At 40.2% G+C, this 15,219-nt stretch overlaps 1 protein-coding gene across 1 annotated transcript; it reads right to left on the reverse strand.

The window, feature by feature from the left end:
- Positions 1-6,869: 6,869 nt before the first annotated feature.
- LOC140122879 (uncharacterized) lies at positions 6,870-13,282 on the reverse strand. The gene is made up of 4 exons (XM_072144124.1): positions 12,663-13,282; positions 10,647-12,526; positions 8,908-9,049; positions 6,870-8,744 (listed from the first exon to the last, which is right to left on the reverse strand). Exons 1-4 carry the CDS (start codon positions 12,697-12,699, stop codon positions 7,030-7,032), a joined length of 3,774 nt encoding a protein of 1,257 aa, XP_072000225.1. The 5' UTR covers positions 12,700-13,282; the 3' UTR covers positions 6,870-7,029.
- Positions 13,283-15,219: the final 1,937 nt, after the last annotated feature.

Below are 15,219 nucleotides of genomic sequence, written 5' to 3' on the forward strand. Positions count from 1 at the left end.
TATCTGGCTCTCTCCCTGCCCCTATGCTGCGCTACTCAGAGCCCCTGGTACTCCGATATTCACCTCCCCGCGCTCCCCCGGAGCAGCAGTAGTCATCTTCTCCTCTGTGCGGGGGCTGTACTTGGCTCTGAAGCCAACAGATGCAATGCGATAACACCATGTCTGCTAGCTTCAGCCTTGCATGCAGTGACCACACACAAGAGAAGAGGACTGAACAATGGTAAAATATGTTTGTTTTTGTTTTTAATGGAGGTAGCACACATCAGGAAGGAAGAGGGGGATCAGGCTAGAGACAGGGGTCCAATATATATGTAAGCAGATAGAGAATATATGCTATGATAATGCCCCTTTTCTGTAGCCCACAGCTTATACAGCCCCCTTTCCTGTGGCCCTTTCTTATTAGGATGGGTCTACAGAAGAATGGGCACTATAAGGATTGAGCTACAAAAAAAAGACTGACTATTAACTAAAATGTGGAGATTTGTTACCATGTGGGAGGACTGACTATTGGCTACTGCAGGGGCACATATTGGCCATGCCAGTGTCTGGGGTTATTTAACAATATGTTTGGCTTTGTGGTTGCCCTTAAATTGCTGATTGTAATGATGATACTACCTATTTTTTTAATATCTTAATTCAATCCATTTTCTTATAAAATAACATTGATAAAAATTACTTACAACAGTTCTTATTGACTGCTCCATAATTAAACTTCATCATTATAATGTTTGACAATATTCTTTTAAATACTACAATCAGTTCTTATATCCCATTTGACAGCAGCAGAGGAGAAGATAGAAAAAAATATACTTGGACAATATTCCAATAAAACACATGGATGGACAATTTTTACCCTTTGCACCAACACACCTTCAGAAAGAACCCCCCCCCCCCCCCCTCCCAGTCTGAAACAACACTACCAAATGTAACTAACAGCTTGTAAGATATATTTTTGCAGTAATAAAATTGTAAGGCAACGACAAGGCTGATGTGGCCTCCAGTGAAAAGGAGTTTGCCACCCCTGTATTTTGCCATTAAGATTGTGTTAGTTCTCCTGCAAGAAAAAACATTAAACTGCATACAATAAGTGTAATTGTTTTTGCAATAGCAGGTCTGTACATATATTCACTCCTTGAGTATAAACATCAGCCATAGCCCAAGGAATGTTTGTTGTGAGGCTGCTCTTCTTCTGTCATACCATATGTAGCCTCACGCCCTTCTGTAAGATAAATGTGTATTATAATAACTTAACTGCAGCCAAAAGGGCCAAGAGTGAGTAATGCATAATATAGCAAGGGTCTGGGAACCAAGATATGAAGCTGAGAATTCACCCTCTGAGTTTTTGACCTGAAATGAAAATAAGTGCATGGGATAAAGTTCTGAGATTTCTAGTACCAATTTTTTAGAAACTATCATTTTATTCAGCAGGCTATAAATTACAGAATGAAACCACAGTGTAGATGAAGTGTAATAATGTAAGTATTAAAATTACATTGACTGATTTCCTAATTTAATGCTATCAGTAAAAACAAAATGAAAAGCTGTAGTATTCATAATTAGGATCAGGGACAGATTAAGACTGCCATGCACCCTGGGCTGTACTTATATTATAGCATTCTCAAGTCTGGAATTCACTTCCTACATATTGTACTAGATTCGACCTTTTTATGGATTGGAGAATATCTCCCTTCTGCCTCTTTTCAATATGTGCTTTCAGGACTTTTGGAGGACCATCAAAGGTCCTGATATGACTGAGTGAAGGTCTTTTTCCATATCAAAATTTGGTAGGTGGTTTGGGTGGCCATAGGCCCCCTAGAAGTCTTGGGCTATGGACTATCGCCCAAACCCCTTATAATATACTCCACAGCAGGTTTGTGATTTATTAAACCTTTCCTTCCTTATGTGTCCCTAAAAAAATCCTCTCTGTCCCATGCTATGTTAGAACAAGGACATGCTCTATCAGGGGCAAACATGCACTTTTCAAGCCTTAAACACTGGTTGCACATTTGTTTCTTGCTTAAGTCTAGCTTTTGCCATGGACCACAACTAACAATACATGCATCCTCTCATGGATATAATAATACACCAATCACAGGGCATGAACCTTATGCAGGTTTTATTGGTGATGCCAAAATGCAGTGTCGGTGCCAGCACTTCGCATACATGGCAAAGAGCTGGGCTGAAAGCTGCTGGGGGACAGACAGGGTGGACTGACCATATGACCCAACGGAGGAAATCCTGGTGGGCCAACTGGTATGGGGCCGGTGAGGACGGTGGAAAAATAATAAACCATGTATTCCCCTTCCCGACGTTCCCCTACAGCTCCGGTACTTGATGCAGTCCAGCCGGCAGCAACAGCTCCGTACGCACTGGCTGTGCACAGACTTTGACGTCGGCAAGCGGTGGACATCATAGTCTGGGTGACTCTGCCACGCACAGAGCTTTCACTGCCAGTCGGCTGGACTGCATCAAGTAGCGGAGCTGCAGGGGAGCAGTGGAAAGGTGAGTATATGGCTTATTATTTTTAATATGCTGGGCAGGATACTGGCTGTCTGTATACTGGGGGGGGGGGGGAGGCTGGCTATATACTGGGGCAGTATTATAGGAGTTCTATTCTTGTACGTAGGTGGCAGTTTTATAATAGTTGTATTCATGTACACAGGGGGCAGTATTATAGAAGTTATATTCTTGTACATAAGGGGCAGTATTACAGTAGCTATATTCTTGTACATAGGGGGCAGTATTATAGTAGTTATATTCTTGTACATAGGGGGCAGTATTACAGTAGTTATATTCTTGTACATAGGGGGCAGTATTACAGTAGTTATATTCTTGTACATAGGGGGCAGTATTATAGTAGTTATATTCCTGTACATAGGGGGCAGTATTACAGTAGTTATATTCCTGGGCCTTGCCTGGGGAATCTCCCCGCCCTGGGCTAGCTCCAGACATTAGGAGGGTCAAGAGCTCACACCACACACAACCTCACCTCTAGGAGGCAGGATTATAGTAGTTATATTCTTGTACATAGGGGGCAGTATTATAGTAGTTACATCAGAGAAGTTTATCAGAGAAGGGTTTTTTTGTAGTTATAGAAGGTAATATTAAGTTGTGTTCTTTTAAAAAAGAATCTTTATTCCTGTATAAGGGAGGCAGTAGGAGTCTCTTACTCTACGCTGTACATGTGGATTTAGACCATTTATAAACATAAAAAATGGGGCCACAGAGCCTCTTTAAATTCTCAGCCATTTTGCACATCTTCACTTCTTGCCATCAGGTCACCAGGAAGTGCCGTGTCCTGCACTGTTCCTCCCCTACTCAACTCGGCACAGTACAGGCACTGACTACTGAACCATTCGGTGCCCTGTGTGATGCAGTACATTGTAGTTTAACACCTCCCCCTCATCACCTTCTAAGTAGGAGATGCAACAGAAATCTGGCAGCTCAAAAATCGTGATGAAGAGGTAGAGGAGGAAATGGAGAAGATTGCTCTGTGTGATACCAGGATTTGCAGACAGCACAGGGTGTGACATGTCTGGATGTGTATTACAGATCATATAATGAGTGTATTATATGTGTGATGATGTGTCTGCCTGTATATGTATGTATGTATGTTTGCATGCATCTGTACCTTCCTGCATGTGAGTCTACCTGTATATATGTCTTCCTGCATGCAGAGTGTTGATGCTGCCCTAGGCACTCTCAGCGCCCCCTATTGGAGCAGTCAAGCAGACGTCTCTGCCTAAACCCCCAGCATGTTACTAGAAGAGATTAGCACCGGACCCAGGAGGAGTCTCTCCAATGATCCTTGTAAGCAGTAGATTAAAACTCAGAATGCGACCTCCGAATGTGTTCACACTGGAACTACATTTACAAAGACAATTCCAGCACAATGCGGTGAAGTTTTTTCCGATCACATCTGCATTTACAGTGAAATGCTTCCGATCAGGAATGTGCAATGTACACCTGTGATCAGGAGACTCCTCCCCACTGTGCATGAATTGTGTTCCTAAATGTAATTCAAGCGCAGTGTGTAAATGCAAACACCAGGAACTTATGTGTACCCTAACCCAACGACACCTAGTCCTACTAACCCTAAGCCACTGACCCACTAACATATACAGTGCTCTCCATAATTAAAGGGGTTATCCAAGCTGAGGGATTGGGGGGCATCAAAACAAGAAATCAGTTGTACTTACCCCCTCTGGTGCTCCAGTCCAGCACTGTTCCTCCTATCACTCTCAGTGCAGCAGTTACCACTTTGGCAGCCGTTGCAGGTCCTGGCTGTGGTCAGTGTAACACTTTTACACATGCCGCAGGCAGAGGCTACATAGGGCATAGGGAGCGCTGTGGTGGTGACGCCACTTCTGTATCTCTGTATACATACAGACTGTGGGTGATGGGGGCAGCACTGGACCGAAGCACCAGAGATCTTAAGTGCAACTGCTTTCTTGTTTTTACAGCAGTCTCACTCCACTAGTTAAAAAAAAAAACAAACAAGCCTAGACAACCCCTTTAATCATGAAGGCCATGTATTTATATTATATATAGACACACAGACTTGTATAAGTACATGAAAACAGAACCAAAACCAAGCTCAGTGTTTTGCATGGAGTGGATAATTGTGAGATAATGTGTAATATCAGCACTTACTGTAAATACAGCAGCTCACACATGTCGTCTCTGTTTGGAGGATTTCTCTTTCTTCTTCTATCTGGAGGATGTTTCTGCTTCTACCAGATGAGAAAACCCCGCGCTGAAGATTTAGACACAAAAATTTATGCATGCGCCACATGATCCCTCCATGTCACACACACCCTGCACCCCATATTCTCCCCAACTACACCTCCACATTGCACCCATGTCACGATGCCCCCCACATTACTTCCATGTCAGACTGAACACCATATTATCCCTGTGCCCCCCATATTCTCCCCCATGACCCCTACATTCCCCCCCTGCATCCCATACTCCCCCCCCCCCCTTTCATCCCCACATTCTCCCCCCGGCACCTCACATTATCCACCCTTCATCGCCACATTTCCTTTACGCCACTTGCTCAGGCTGTTTTTGCATCACTTCCCATACCTTGTGCCAGCAGCACATGCATCAGACTGTAGCTGGGATGTTCCAGTACTGCTCCTCCCAAACAAAAGTCACTTTGTCTTGACCTCATCAAAGGTCCTTTAGACCACATGTATTGCAGGTGATAAAGTTAGTACTGCTTCACCAGCACCCCCTGCTCACCGACAACCCCCCCCCCAGCCCCCACTGGGGGGGAGGAGAGGGGGAGGGGGGTTGGCTCCCGTCAAATGTTTTTTTTTTTTTTTTTAAATATAAAGGGAACCAACCACCAATGATCTACCTATACAGGTAGATCGGGTGGTAAGTAAATCTATAGGAGTTGAGGATAGCCCTTTTAAGGGCTAATCCTCACGTCCCTGCAATCTTTAAATAACTTTTAATTCCCTAATTTGCAGATTTTCTAAAGAGGCTACTGGGGCATGGAGTAGCTGGAGCTGAGGCTACATGGCATGGCTACTCCACACCCCAGTAATCTCTTTGATCCTCCTACCAGAAATCTTTGGCACGCAACTACGAGGAGCTGCACACCCTCAATACAAAGATGGCAGGCTTTGGGGACGAGGGCCTCAGCTCCAGCTACTCTACGCCCCAGTAGCCTATTTAGAAAATCTGCATATTAGGGAATTAAAAGTTAATAGAAGCTTGCGGGGACGTGACTGCGGGGGCTATCCCCAGGTCCTATAGATGCACCTACCACCCAACCTACCTTAATAGGTAGATCTGTGGTGGGTTTCCTTTAAAAAAAAAAAAAATAATAGAAAAGTGTAGTGTCAGTTCTCTACGCTGTGCTGACAAGATGCAACCACATGGAAAGTGCTGCCTACGGTTGGGAGTCAGTTCCTTATGGAATACATATACTGGTCTTACTTACACACACTTTGGATAAATCTGCCCCAGTACTGTGTCAGTTGGAGAGTCTGACAATTGGTCACATGACACAGCTGCACAAATAGCTGCACTGCAAATTCTCTTAGCTGGGGGATTGTAGAGAAGTAAAATAGTCAATTATGGAGATTAAAACCAGCAATAAGTAGGGAACGTTACAAGCCTTCCATATGCATTCTAGGTCATTGGGTTTTCTTTAAGAGAAAGGAGGAAGAAAATTTAAAAATATATAAATTTACAATCTGGGCTTCTGTTGTGACTTTGGTTATACCTGGCTACTGCAAGTCCTGAGCAGGGTTCAGTAAAACTACCTCTTTGTATGAGCGTAGGACTTATTCACGGTATATTTATTGTAATCATGTGGCAATTATTGTGTAGATATCAACCTTCCTTAAAGAAGTTCATTGGGAAAACTGCTCAATGGACATACAATAGTTCAGAACAGGAAGCATGACGTATGAATCTATTGTAAGTAATAGGTCCAACTCAAGGAACTGGAACAACAGACTAATCAGACTGGCCATTCTCTTTCCTTGGAGGCAGTGATGACACTTATCAACAAAATTGAGATTGCAAAGTAATTTCTGTTGCACAGCAGCGATAACTTCATTTGCTTTTTCATTCTTGACCATGTGTATTTTTTGATAGCAAGTGATAACAGTAAGCTCAAGTGCTGAAATGGGTTCACTGCTCCTGTTCCTGCTCCACAATGGGGAACTGGGAACATATCACAGGCTATGGTGCTCTGGTTACTTGCATCCATCCTGAGGTTAGACAGAGGCTTGTGACTGGATAAATGAATGACCCACCCTCTAATCGTTATTTAGTAATAAGGTCAAAATCTCAATGGGTAGTTTAATTATCAGTCATTTAGTAATTGAATTTTGATGCTACAATAATTAGAATAGAATTTCACAATTCATTACATAACTCATAATTGAATGGTTAATAAAAATATATCAGATCACAATACAAAAATCCAAACATTGTATCAAATATGAGCAATATAAACAAAGCTTCCCACATAGAAATAACAGTTGTAAATGACATATTATACACCTACTTGTCCGGATCTGAAAACTTACAGTTTGGTGGAACCAACAAATGCACTAATACTACTGGATCAGAAGAAATGGTAAAGTGGCTATAAAATGTTCTAATCTTTATCAACACAAAGCATTGTACAATTGTCAAAAATATTTGCATTGATGTTATAAAATAATGTAGAGTGTAAATTATGCCGCCAAAAGGAAGACGACATGAGTGTAGGAACTCGTACCATGAGGACTTTCTTTTAGTAGGTGTTTCTGGGTACTTTATGGTTGGTGTTGTACCTCTATACCATTTAGTAGTATATACACCAGTATGTTCTGCAGTTGTAGGGGTTATTATCATGTAAGAGCCATTCTCCCCTCTTCTTGTGGAGGGACAAATTGGTACTTCTGCTACCAACACTGGTATTGTCTTCATCGTTGGAGGATTTGTACAAAGAAGTGCCATAGGATTTGGTACTGTTTCTGTATTTCTTTCCAACCACGACTTAAACCCTTTAAGCTTACAATCACATATCCAGAGATTTTCTGCGAGATGGACACTTTGAAGTTTTGGTAACAACGTAAAGAAGTTCTCGGGGAGAGTTGCTAATTTACTGTTATTTAATTCTATATATTGAAGATGCAGGAGCGGTTTTAATAAATTATCTGGGAGGTCACCAAATGTATTATTGTACAAGGAAAGAATCTGTAGGCTTTGTAAATCCTGGAAGAGTCCCACAGGAAGAGAACTTAAGTTATTACTATACAAATACAATTTCTTCAGTTTAGTCAGTCCACTAAAAGCATCTTTGGGAAGAGTGTGAAGTTTTGTGTTCTTAGTTAGAACAAGAGCTTCCAGTTTAGTTAAATTACTAAAAATAAAATTGGGAATTGTTGATAGGGATGTGCCCCAAAGACTGAGGGATCTGAGAGTGTCTATTTTACCAAACAAAACATTAGGTAGCTCTGTTAATGGGTTTTCATACAGTGACAAAATTTCTAACTTCTGTAAATAGAAAAATAATCCGTTGGCCAATGTTTTTAGGCGATTTCTTTGCAGCAATATTTGTTTGAGCTTCGGAAGCTGATAAAACGCTTCTTTGTCAATGGCTTCAATTAAATTGGATTGTAGATGAAGCTCCACCAATTCCACAAGGTTATTAAACATCCCATATGGGATCTCTACCAATAGATTACCACTGAGAATCAGGTGTGTTAAATTGGACAATGATCTAAAAATGTATTTTGGCAAAACTTGGAGCCTATTTATAGACAAATTAAGGATTTTTAGTTTGCTCAAGTCATTAAATACTGATGGATCCAAGAACACCAGTGCGTTTTCATCCAGAAAAAGATGTTCAAGATATATTAATGTACTAAAGACTCCAAAAGATAGAGAGCTCACATTGTTTTTCGATAGTCTAAGAGTTTTTAGGAGAGGGAATTTCTGAAAAGCTCCTGGTCTTATAATAGATAATTGATTGTTTTGTAAGAACAGACGTAACGTAAAAGGCATCTGTTGGAAGCTGAGCTCATTTAATTCCGTGGCTTGTGTGCCACTTACACGGACATATGTAAAATTACGAGGGATGTTAAAAGTGGCTACGTCTACAACTTCCTTGTCCTCACAAGCAACTGAATCCTTCACTGCACAAGTACATTTGACAGGACACAGGGGGACAACAGCAGCAAAGCCTGGCATAGTCAGCAGGAAGATTAAAATCATGGCTGCCAGAGATGCTAAAAAAAAAGTGGAAAGAGATTTAGTAGTAAACCATAATATTTGTAATACTGAATAGAAAATGTAAAAATAATTGATTTACAAATATTATATTTAAATAAATAATACCTATAATATTTAGTCAATAGCTAAGTAGAAGGTAACATAGTATTATAAACCTACCTGTTTCGGCAATGCACCACATTAAAGACAGATGTGACAAGAAAATAGAAGGATCTGTATTTATATAGCAAAGCAACAAAGTGTATCCTGCTGATAAGACTGAGGCTGTCAAGTGTCCGAATACAAAGTCAAAAATAGAGTCCTAACAGGAACAGAAAGGATGATGAAAGATTAAGGAGTTTATTCACTATAACTACAACTTTTTATTCAAATAAAATTAAAAAAAATCAAATAAAAACAGAATATGAAATATATGTATCTGTGCAGTTCAGGGGCAGATAATAGTAATAAAAAATGACTAGTTGGCAGGTCTGCTTAATTTTTTTAAGATGCCAGTTGCTGGTTTTTGGGACCTAAGCAAGTATAACTACGAAGGCGTAATAAAGCTCAACTCTGTTACAGAAACAGCAAACAGATTCTGTAGTGTAAATCACATTTGCCAAATGTTTTTCATAAGTAATCCATATAAAAAGAGTTTACACATGATGAGGTGGGTACTTAATTTAGGGACTTGAGCTAAAATCTAGGGCTTTCTACATTTAAATAACTTATTTGAAACAATTATTGCATTTTTGCACAGAATCCGTATTACCTTCTATATTGAAACCTCCAACTTTGGGGAGGTCCTATATACCACTGCACTGTCAACAGTACATGTGACATACTGAAGGGATGTTTTTATTAAAGGGGTTGGCCACTTTTCAATACATTTTTCATTAGACATGTCTCTCTATGTATATGTACCTGTACCTTTAGCTCCTCCGATAGCTTCAGACTTTCCCTGTTATCCACATGCGGCCCTCTGCATATACACAACTTCCTGTTTCTCACTCCTTCAGTCTGTCCTAATGGCGTCAGCTACTGCACCCCTTTCTCACAGTTTGTCTCACTGACAAGGGGTGAGATCAGAATGAGTCATAATCTCCTGCTGCAGCCCCTCCTCATCAGTAGGCATTATGTAGCACTTGAGGAACTTCTGGGATTATTTTAGGCAGATGGCACATGGGCAACTTATGTAAAAGAGTGGCCAACCCCTTTAAAAACTTTGGGGGATATTTAACAAAATGTCCCAAGTTCCACCAGTTTCTGGCTAGAAACAATGGTCCTTTGCGGGGTAAGATTTATCACTGTGCTGATAAATTCTGGTGCAGCATAACACTGTTGGTTCCTACTTTAGACCTACTTTTAGTTGGTGTAAACTGTGCACCATGCCCCCTTAGACAAGTCGGAAAAGTGCCAAAAAAAAAAAAAAAAAAAAAAAAAGACCTTGATAAAAGGCATTTTAGACAGTTTTTGGTGCAAGTACATTTAAAAATGACCCCCACCCCCATTATTTTACAAATTGAATGCAAAAAGGTCAATGTAACCTAGACCTGGCTGCTTAGATGGTCAGTGCATGTTTATGGGAAGTGCAGCTTACGGCCAGACCGCCTTAAACTATGCAAGATTTATTATCCAGTATCAGACACTGATAAATTTGGTGCAGCCAGAATTATGGAGTTTAAAAAAAAAAAAAAAAAAAAAAAAAAGAAGAGAAGTAATCCCGTCATCAGCAACAACCCCCAAAACTATACACAGTACCATTTAGAGGTTTTAATAGGTTTTATTTCTTAGGAAACACATAGGAAAGAAACATTATAGCAGGATGAGCTTTGTTTAGTTTTCAAAACTGCACATAACATTTCAGTATACTAAATGCATTTTAATTTTGACTTTCTTAAAATTGATTATTCTATTTATCTCATTGAGCCTGGAGGGAGAGTGTTCAGTGGAATTAACATTCGTACTAATACTACAGGCTTATTAAATGCTTGGAAGTATTTATAGAGCTTCCTAATTTTTAGCAAGGTGAAGCATGTTACAAGTATAAAGAAGAGTTGCATAGCAAGGTTGATATAAACACCACAGTAAATGATTTTGCCACATGGAAGGTTATATCCGAAAAACCTGTTAGAATAGAAATTACTTGCATTATTGTATAATACGATTCTCACAGTGGCTTTTGTCAAATTGCCGGGTAAAGATGCACTTGAACCAGAGGGTAAATGCCCGGAAGGATCAGTCATAGGGACATCTGTACCAGTTACAACATTAGCTGTAACAGAGTCCACCTCTTCAGCAAGGGTTGTCATACTGATAAACCCATGCCATGAACTGCTAGGCGTTGGCGACACATAGTAATCCACTTTATTGGTTGTAGATAATGGACACACCAATTCATCAACCTTTAGTAAAGTTATTCCGGTCAGAGATGAAGGATTCTGACAAACAAGGGAGGTGGAGTTGAAGACCTTTTCCACATTTTGCACAAGCCACAACTTGAATTCTTGAAGTCTGCAATCACACATCCAGGGATTTCCGTCGAGATGAACTCTTCGAAGGGTAGGTACCAACCTAAGAATGTTCCCGGGTAGAGTTGTTATTTTACTGTTATTTAAAATAAGAGTTTCCAGATTTATAAGAGGTTGAAAAAGATTCTCAGAGAGGGTATCTAGATTATTACTGTGCAAGGAAAGAAAGTGCAGGCTTGATAGGTTCTGGAAGATTCCTTCAGGGAGAGAGCTAATGTTATTTGTGTGCAAAGACAATTCCACAAGGCTGAGCAAACCACTGAAAGCAGCAGGGGGAAGACCATGAAGATGTTGGTTCCTGCTGAGGATCAGGATCTCCAGATTAGTTAAATTGCTAAAGATACAATTTGGGATTGCCGTAAGTAATGTGTTATAGAGCCACAGAGATCTGAGAGAGTCCATTTTACCAAACAGTATATTCGGAAGTTCTGTTAATGGATTATCAAAAAGGAACAGTTTTTCCAAATTATTAACATGAAGAAATAATCCTTCAGGGAGTGTGTGCAGGTAATTTCTATGCAAGGTCAATTCTCTTAGATTGGTGACATAATAAAAAGCGTCTTCATCAATGTCCTTGATTTTATTTGAATAAAGACTGAGTTTGACAAGTTCACTGAGATTATGAAACAGTGAGTGCGGAATCTCTGTCAAGAGGTTTTCATAGAGCATGAGGCTGGTTAATGCATGCAAAGAACCAAAAATATCTCTGGGCAAACTAGACAACTTATTTTTAGATAAGTTTAAAATTTTCAGATTTAGTTGATGAGTGAATAACTCCTGAGACAACTCTTTAAGCTGATTTCTGTTTAAGATCAGCTCTGTTAGATTTCGCAAGTTCTTGAACAAATGTGGGTCAAGAAAAGACAATACATTTCTATCCAAAAACAACTGTTCAAGGTCAGTTAATGTATGGAACACTCCAGGGGGTAGAGATCTTAAGCGATTATTAGAAAGCTTGAGAGATTTCAGTAATGGAAAACCATGAAAAGCCCCTGGTAAAATTGTGGAGAGCTGGTTACTTTCCAAGTTGAGCCGTAAAGTAATTGGCATTTGCTGAAAACTGTCATTTGTCACTTTGTCAACTTGAGTGCCACTAATATGTATAAATGAAAAATTATGAGGAATGGCCAATTTATCAAGGTCTGTAATGGATCTGTCCTGACAATAAAGTAGATCTTTCTTTGAACAGTCACATTTAACAGGACAAAAAGCTTCAGAAACCATAAACTTTACCATGACAAGCAGCAAAATCACCTTCATAGAAGACCCTAAAAAAAAGCATAATGAATGAAGAAATTTTAATACAACTCTATTAAGTTTGTTTTTAACAGGAACACAATTATACTGTAAATCCCTTGAACAAGTAAACATCGAAATGAATAAAGTATAAAGTGTTGCTCTTACCCATGCTTTGTGCCACTCCAGAATATGAAGAGAGCATGAATTATAAGGAAACTGGGTAGGTTGAGTTTATACAGTAACAAAAGGAAATGCATCCGGCTGATAACAGAAAAGTGGTCATCGTACTATGCAGGGAACCTAAAATAGACAAACATAGAACCCTTCTGGACTTTATTACTTTTAACAGTAAAAATTGAATTGTATAGTTGGAAAGCAGGTCACCATTCCAACATGAATCCCAGAAATGTAAAAGGGATTCCTGGGTTATAGTTTCTGATGACCCATCAATAGGCAGTGCTGGGGAAAGCCAATAGGGACTGAGACTGCCACCATTCTAATAGCCATGACCCTTTCCATTGATAGGTCATATATACTATTATACTTTACAACCCAGTATCGTTAGGGGTGTATGGACTAAGCCCTCTCTTGGCATGGCGGAGTTTGCTGCATTATGCCACTGCTAGCACTAATTGCAGTCAAAATCACCCCCTTGCCTACAACAGAAATAACAATAAAACAATGAAACAGGTTAGGTATCCCTGCATCCCAAAATGCTCAGTTTATCAAAATATAAAAATGATTATCCCTGCTATAAACCCCATAAATGTAAATTAAAAAAAATACAAAAACAAAAAAAACCTATATAAAAGGTGGTATCTACATGATCTTACTGACCCAAAGAATAAAAAAAAGACATGTGGAGCTCATATGGAAACATGAAACAAGGGTGTTTTGTACTGCAGGTGGATTTTTTCCAGCTTCCCAATACATTTACAGTATATACTCGTGTATAAGCAAAGTTTTTCAGCACAAAAAAATGTCCCCTCGGCTTATACACGAGTCAATGCATGAGTAAAAAAATATTTTAAAAATAATAAACTTATATACTCAGCGCTACTCCCCCGATGTCCACGCGGCTCGTCTTCTTTCTTCTGCTGGGCACCGCCATGTTTTTCGATGGGTCTGTGACCAATGCATTTCCCACCCTCTGCTTATACTCGAGTCAATAGGTTTTCCCAGTTTTTGGTGGTAAAATTAGGGGTCTCTGCTTAAACTCGGGTCGGCTTATACTCGAGTATATGGTAATAGCATATTAAAAACTGACACTACGGAGAGTAATTTCTCTTGCAGATAACAAGATTCCCATTGAGCAGTAATACTCACATATAGTGTTCCAAATATTGAACACTCACGATGTGCACCACCTGTTGAAATTTATAGCAAACCAAAAAAGGAGGGGGACATGGGAAAAGAAGGAAGGATTAGGAAAAAAAAGATGCGAGTGTAATGATATAAATTAACTTATTCATTTCTTAAAATCCTGAGTATATTCTCATACTGATGCGTAAAAAGTTCTAGTATGGCAGTGATTTTGGCTGCCGTACTTTATCCTTGTCACGTGGTTATATAACACCCTGGGATTTTGGCTCAGGTAGGGGGGCCCTTACAATTTATTGTTGCCCTCCCGAGTTCTGAAATTTTCCGACGCTACTCTGCTGTGTGGGTATTAGGGATTTAAGATTGAATAGTCCCAGTGCACAAAGTTACTATGCGGTACGGCACTGTACTGTGCTCATGCCTGCTGCCACTGTCTGGGGAGCGATTACGATGAGCAGTAAGATATACCGCATCCCCTCTCTTGTCACACAGTGTCGCACCAGCTATTCACTTGGTGACGGGATCGCGGCTTGGAGGAGCATATGCCGCGTCTCCCTTCACTGCCGCAGCACGAGTACGCTCGTCTCTGCTGGCGTGCGTCCACGCTGCTAAGACTGTCAGCTATTTTGCCTTCAGTTAGATCATGCACTGATGACTAAATTCTATCTACGTAAGTATTTATTATAGCTGTCCCTAAGTAAATCTATCCCTGAACTGTATAGGAAGGGCTCTTCCAAAGGGAATATGCTGGTACAGAGCCATTTCTGTAAGACCAAGAAGGCAACATACCACAAATATGCAGGATTTTATCCATGTGGACTGTGCATGGTATGTCAAGTCCTAGTGAGAACAATAGGATTTGAAGACAAGGATGGACATAAATATAATATCAAGGAACATATTACTTGTTCCTCATCCGGGGTAATCTATGCCCTCCAATGCCCATGCAAGGTAATATATGTAGGGAAAACCATCCGAGAGATGAGAACAAGAATCAGAGAACATTTGTATTCTATCAAAAACTATGATAAAATGCAGAAAGAAGCTGAGAAGCAGGATTGCAACCACAGGGGCCTCAAAGGGTGGGCAATCACCCAAGTTACACTAGGGATTAGATGCGGAGACCTGGACACCTTGCTTCTCCAAACGGAAAGCTATTGGATCTATAAGATGGGCAGCCTCAAACCCAGAGGTTTGAATGATAATTTTGGCTTCAGATGTTTTCTGTAAATTTTAAGATACTATACATACTCTGATCATTGATCGCTCACTCTCCCCCTCCACCCATTTTAATGGACCAAAACAGCCCCGGGAAATGTGGGCATCCAAGTTTTAGTTTTGCCACTAATGGATCATATGAAACTGGGATGCACTCCTTCACCCAACTTCATGACAACATAAT

Source organism: Engystomops pustulosus, chromosome 3, assembly GCF_040894005.1.
Source record: "Engystomops pustulosus chromosome 3, aEngPut4.maternal, whole genome shotgun sequence".
Lineage (NCBI taxonomy): Eukaryota > Metazoa > Chordata > Amphibia > Anura > Leptodactylidae > Engystomops > Engystomops pustulosus.

What these genes read in the sequence shown, in the direction of transcription:
- LOC140122879 (XM_072144124.1), bottom strand. Translation starts at nt 12,699, where the DNA reads ATGCTCTCTTCATATTCTGGAGTGGCACAAAGCATGG. An exon ending in TCCCTCCAGGCTCAATGAGA is followed by an intron (nt 9,050 to 10,646) that starts TAAATAGAATAA and finishes TGTTCCTGTTAG; the next exon opens with GACTCTATTTTTGACTTTGT. An exon ending in GTGGTGCATTGCCGAAACAG is followed by an intron (nt 8,745 to 8,907) that starts GTAGGTTTATAA and finishes CTTTTTTTTTAG; the next exon opens with CATCTCTGGCAGCCATGATT.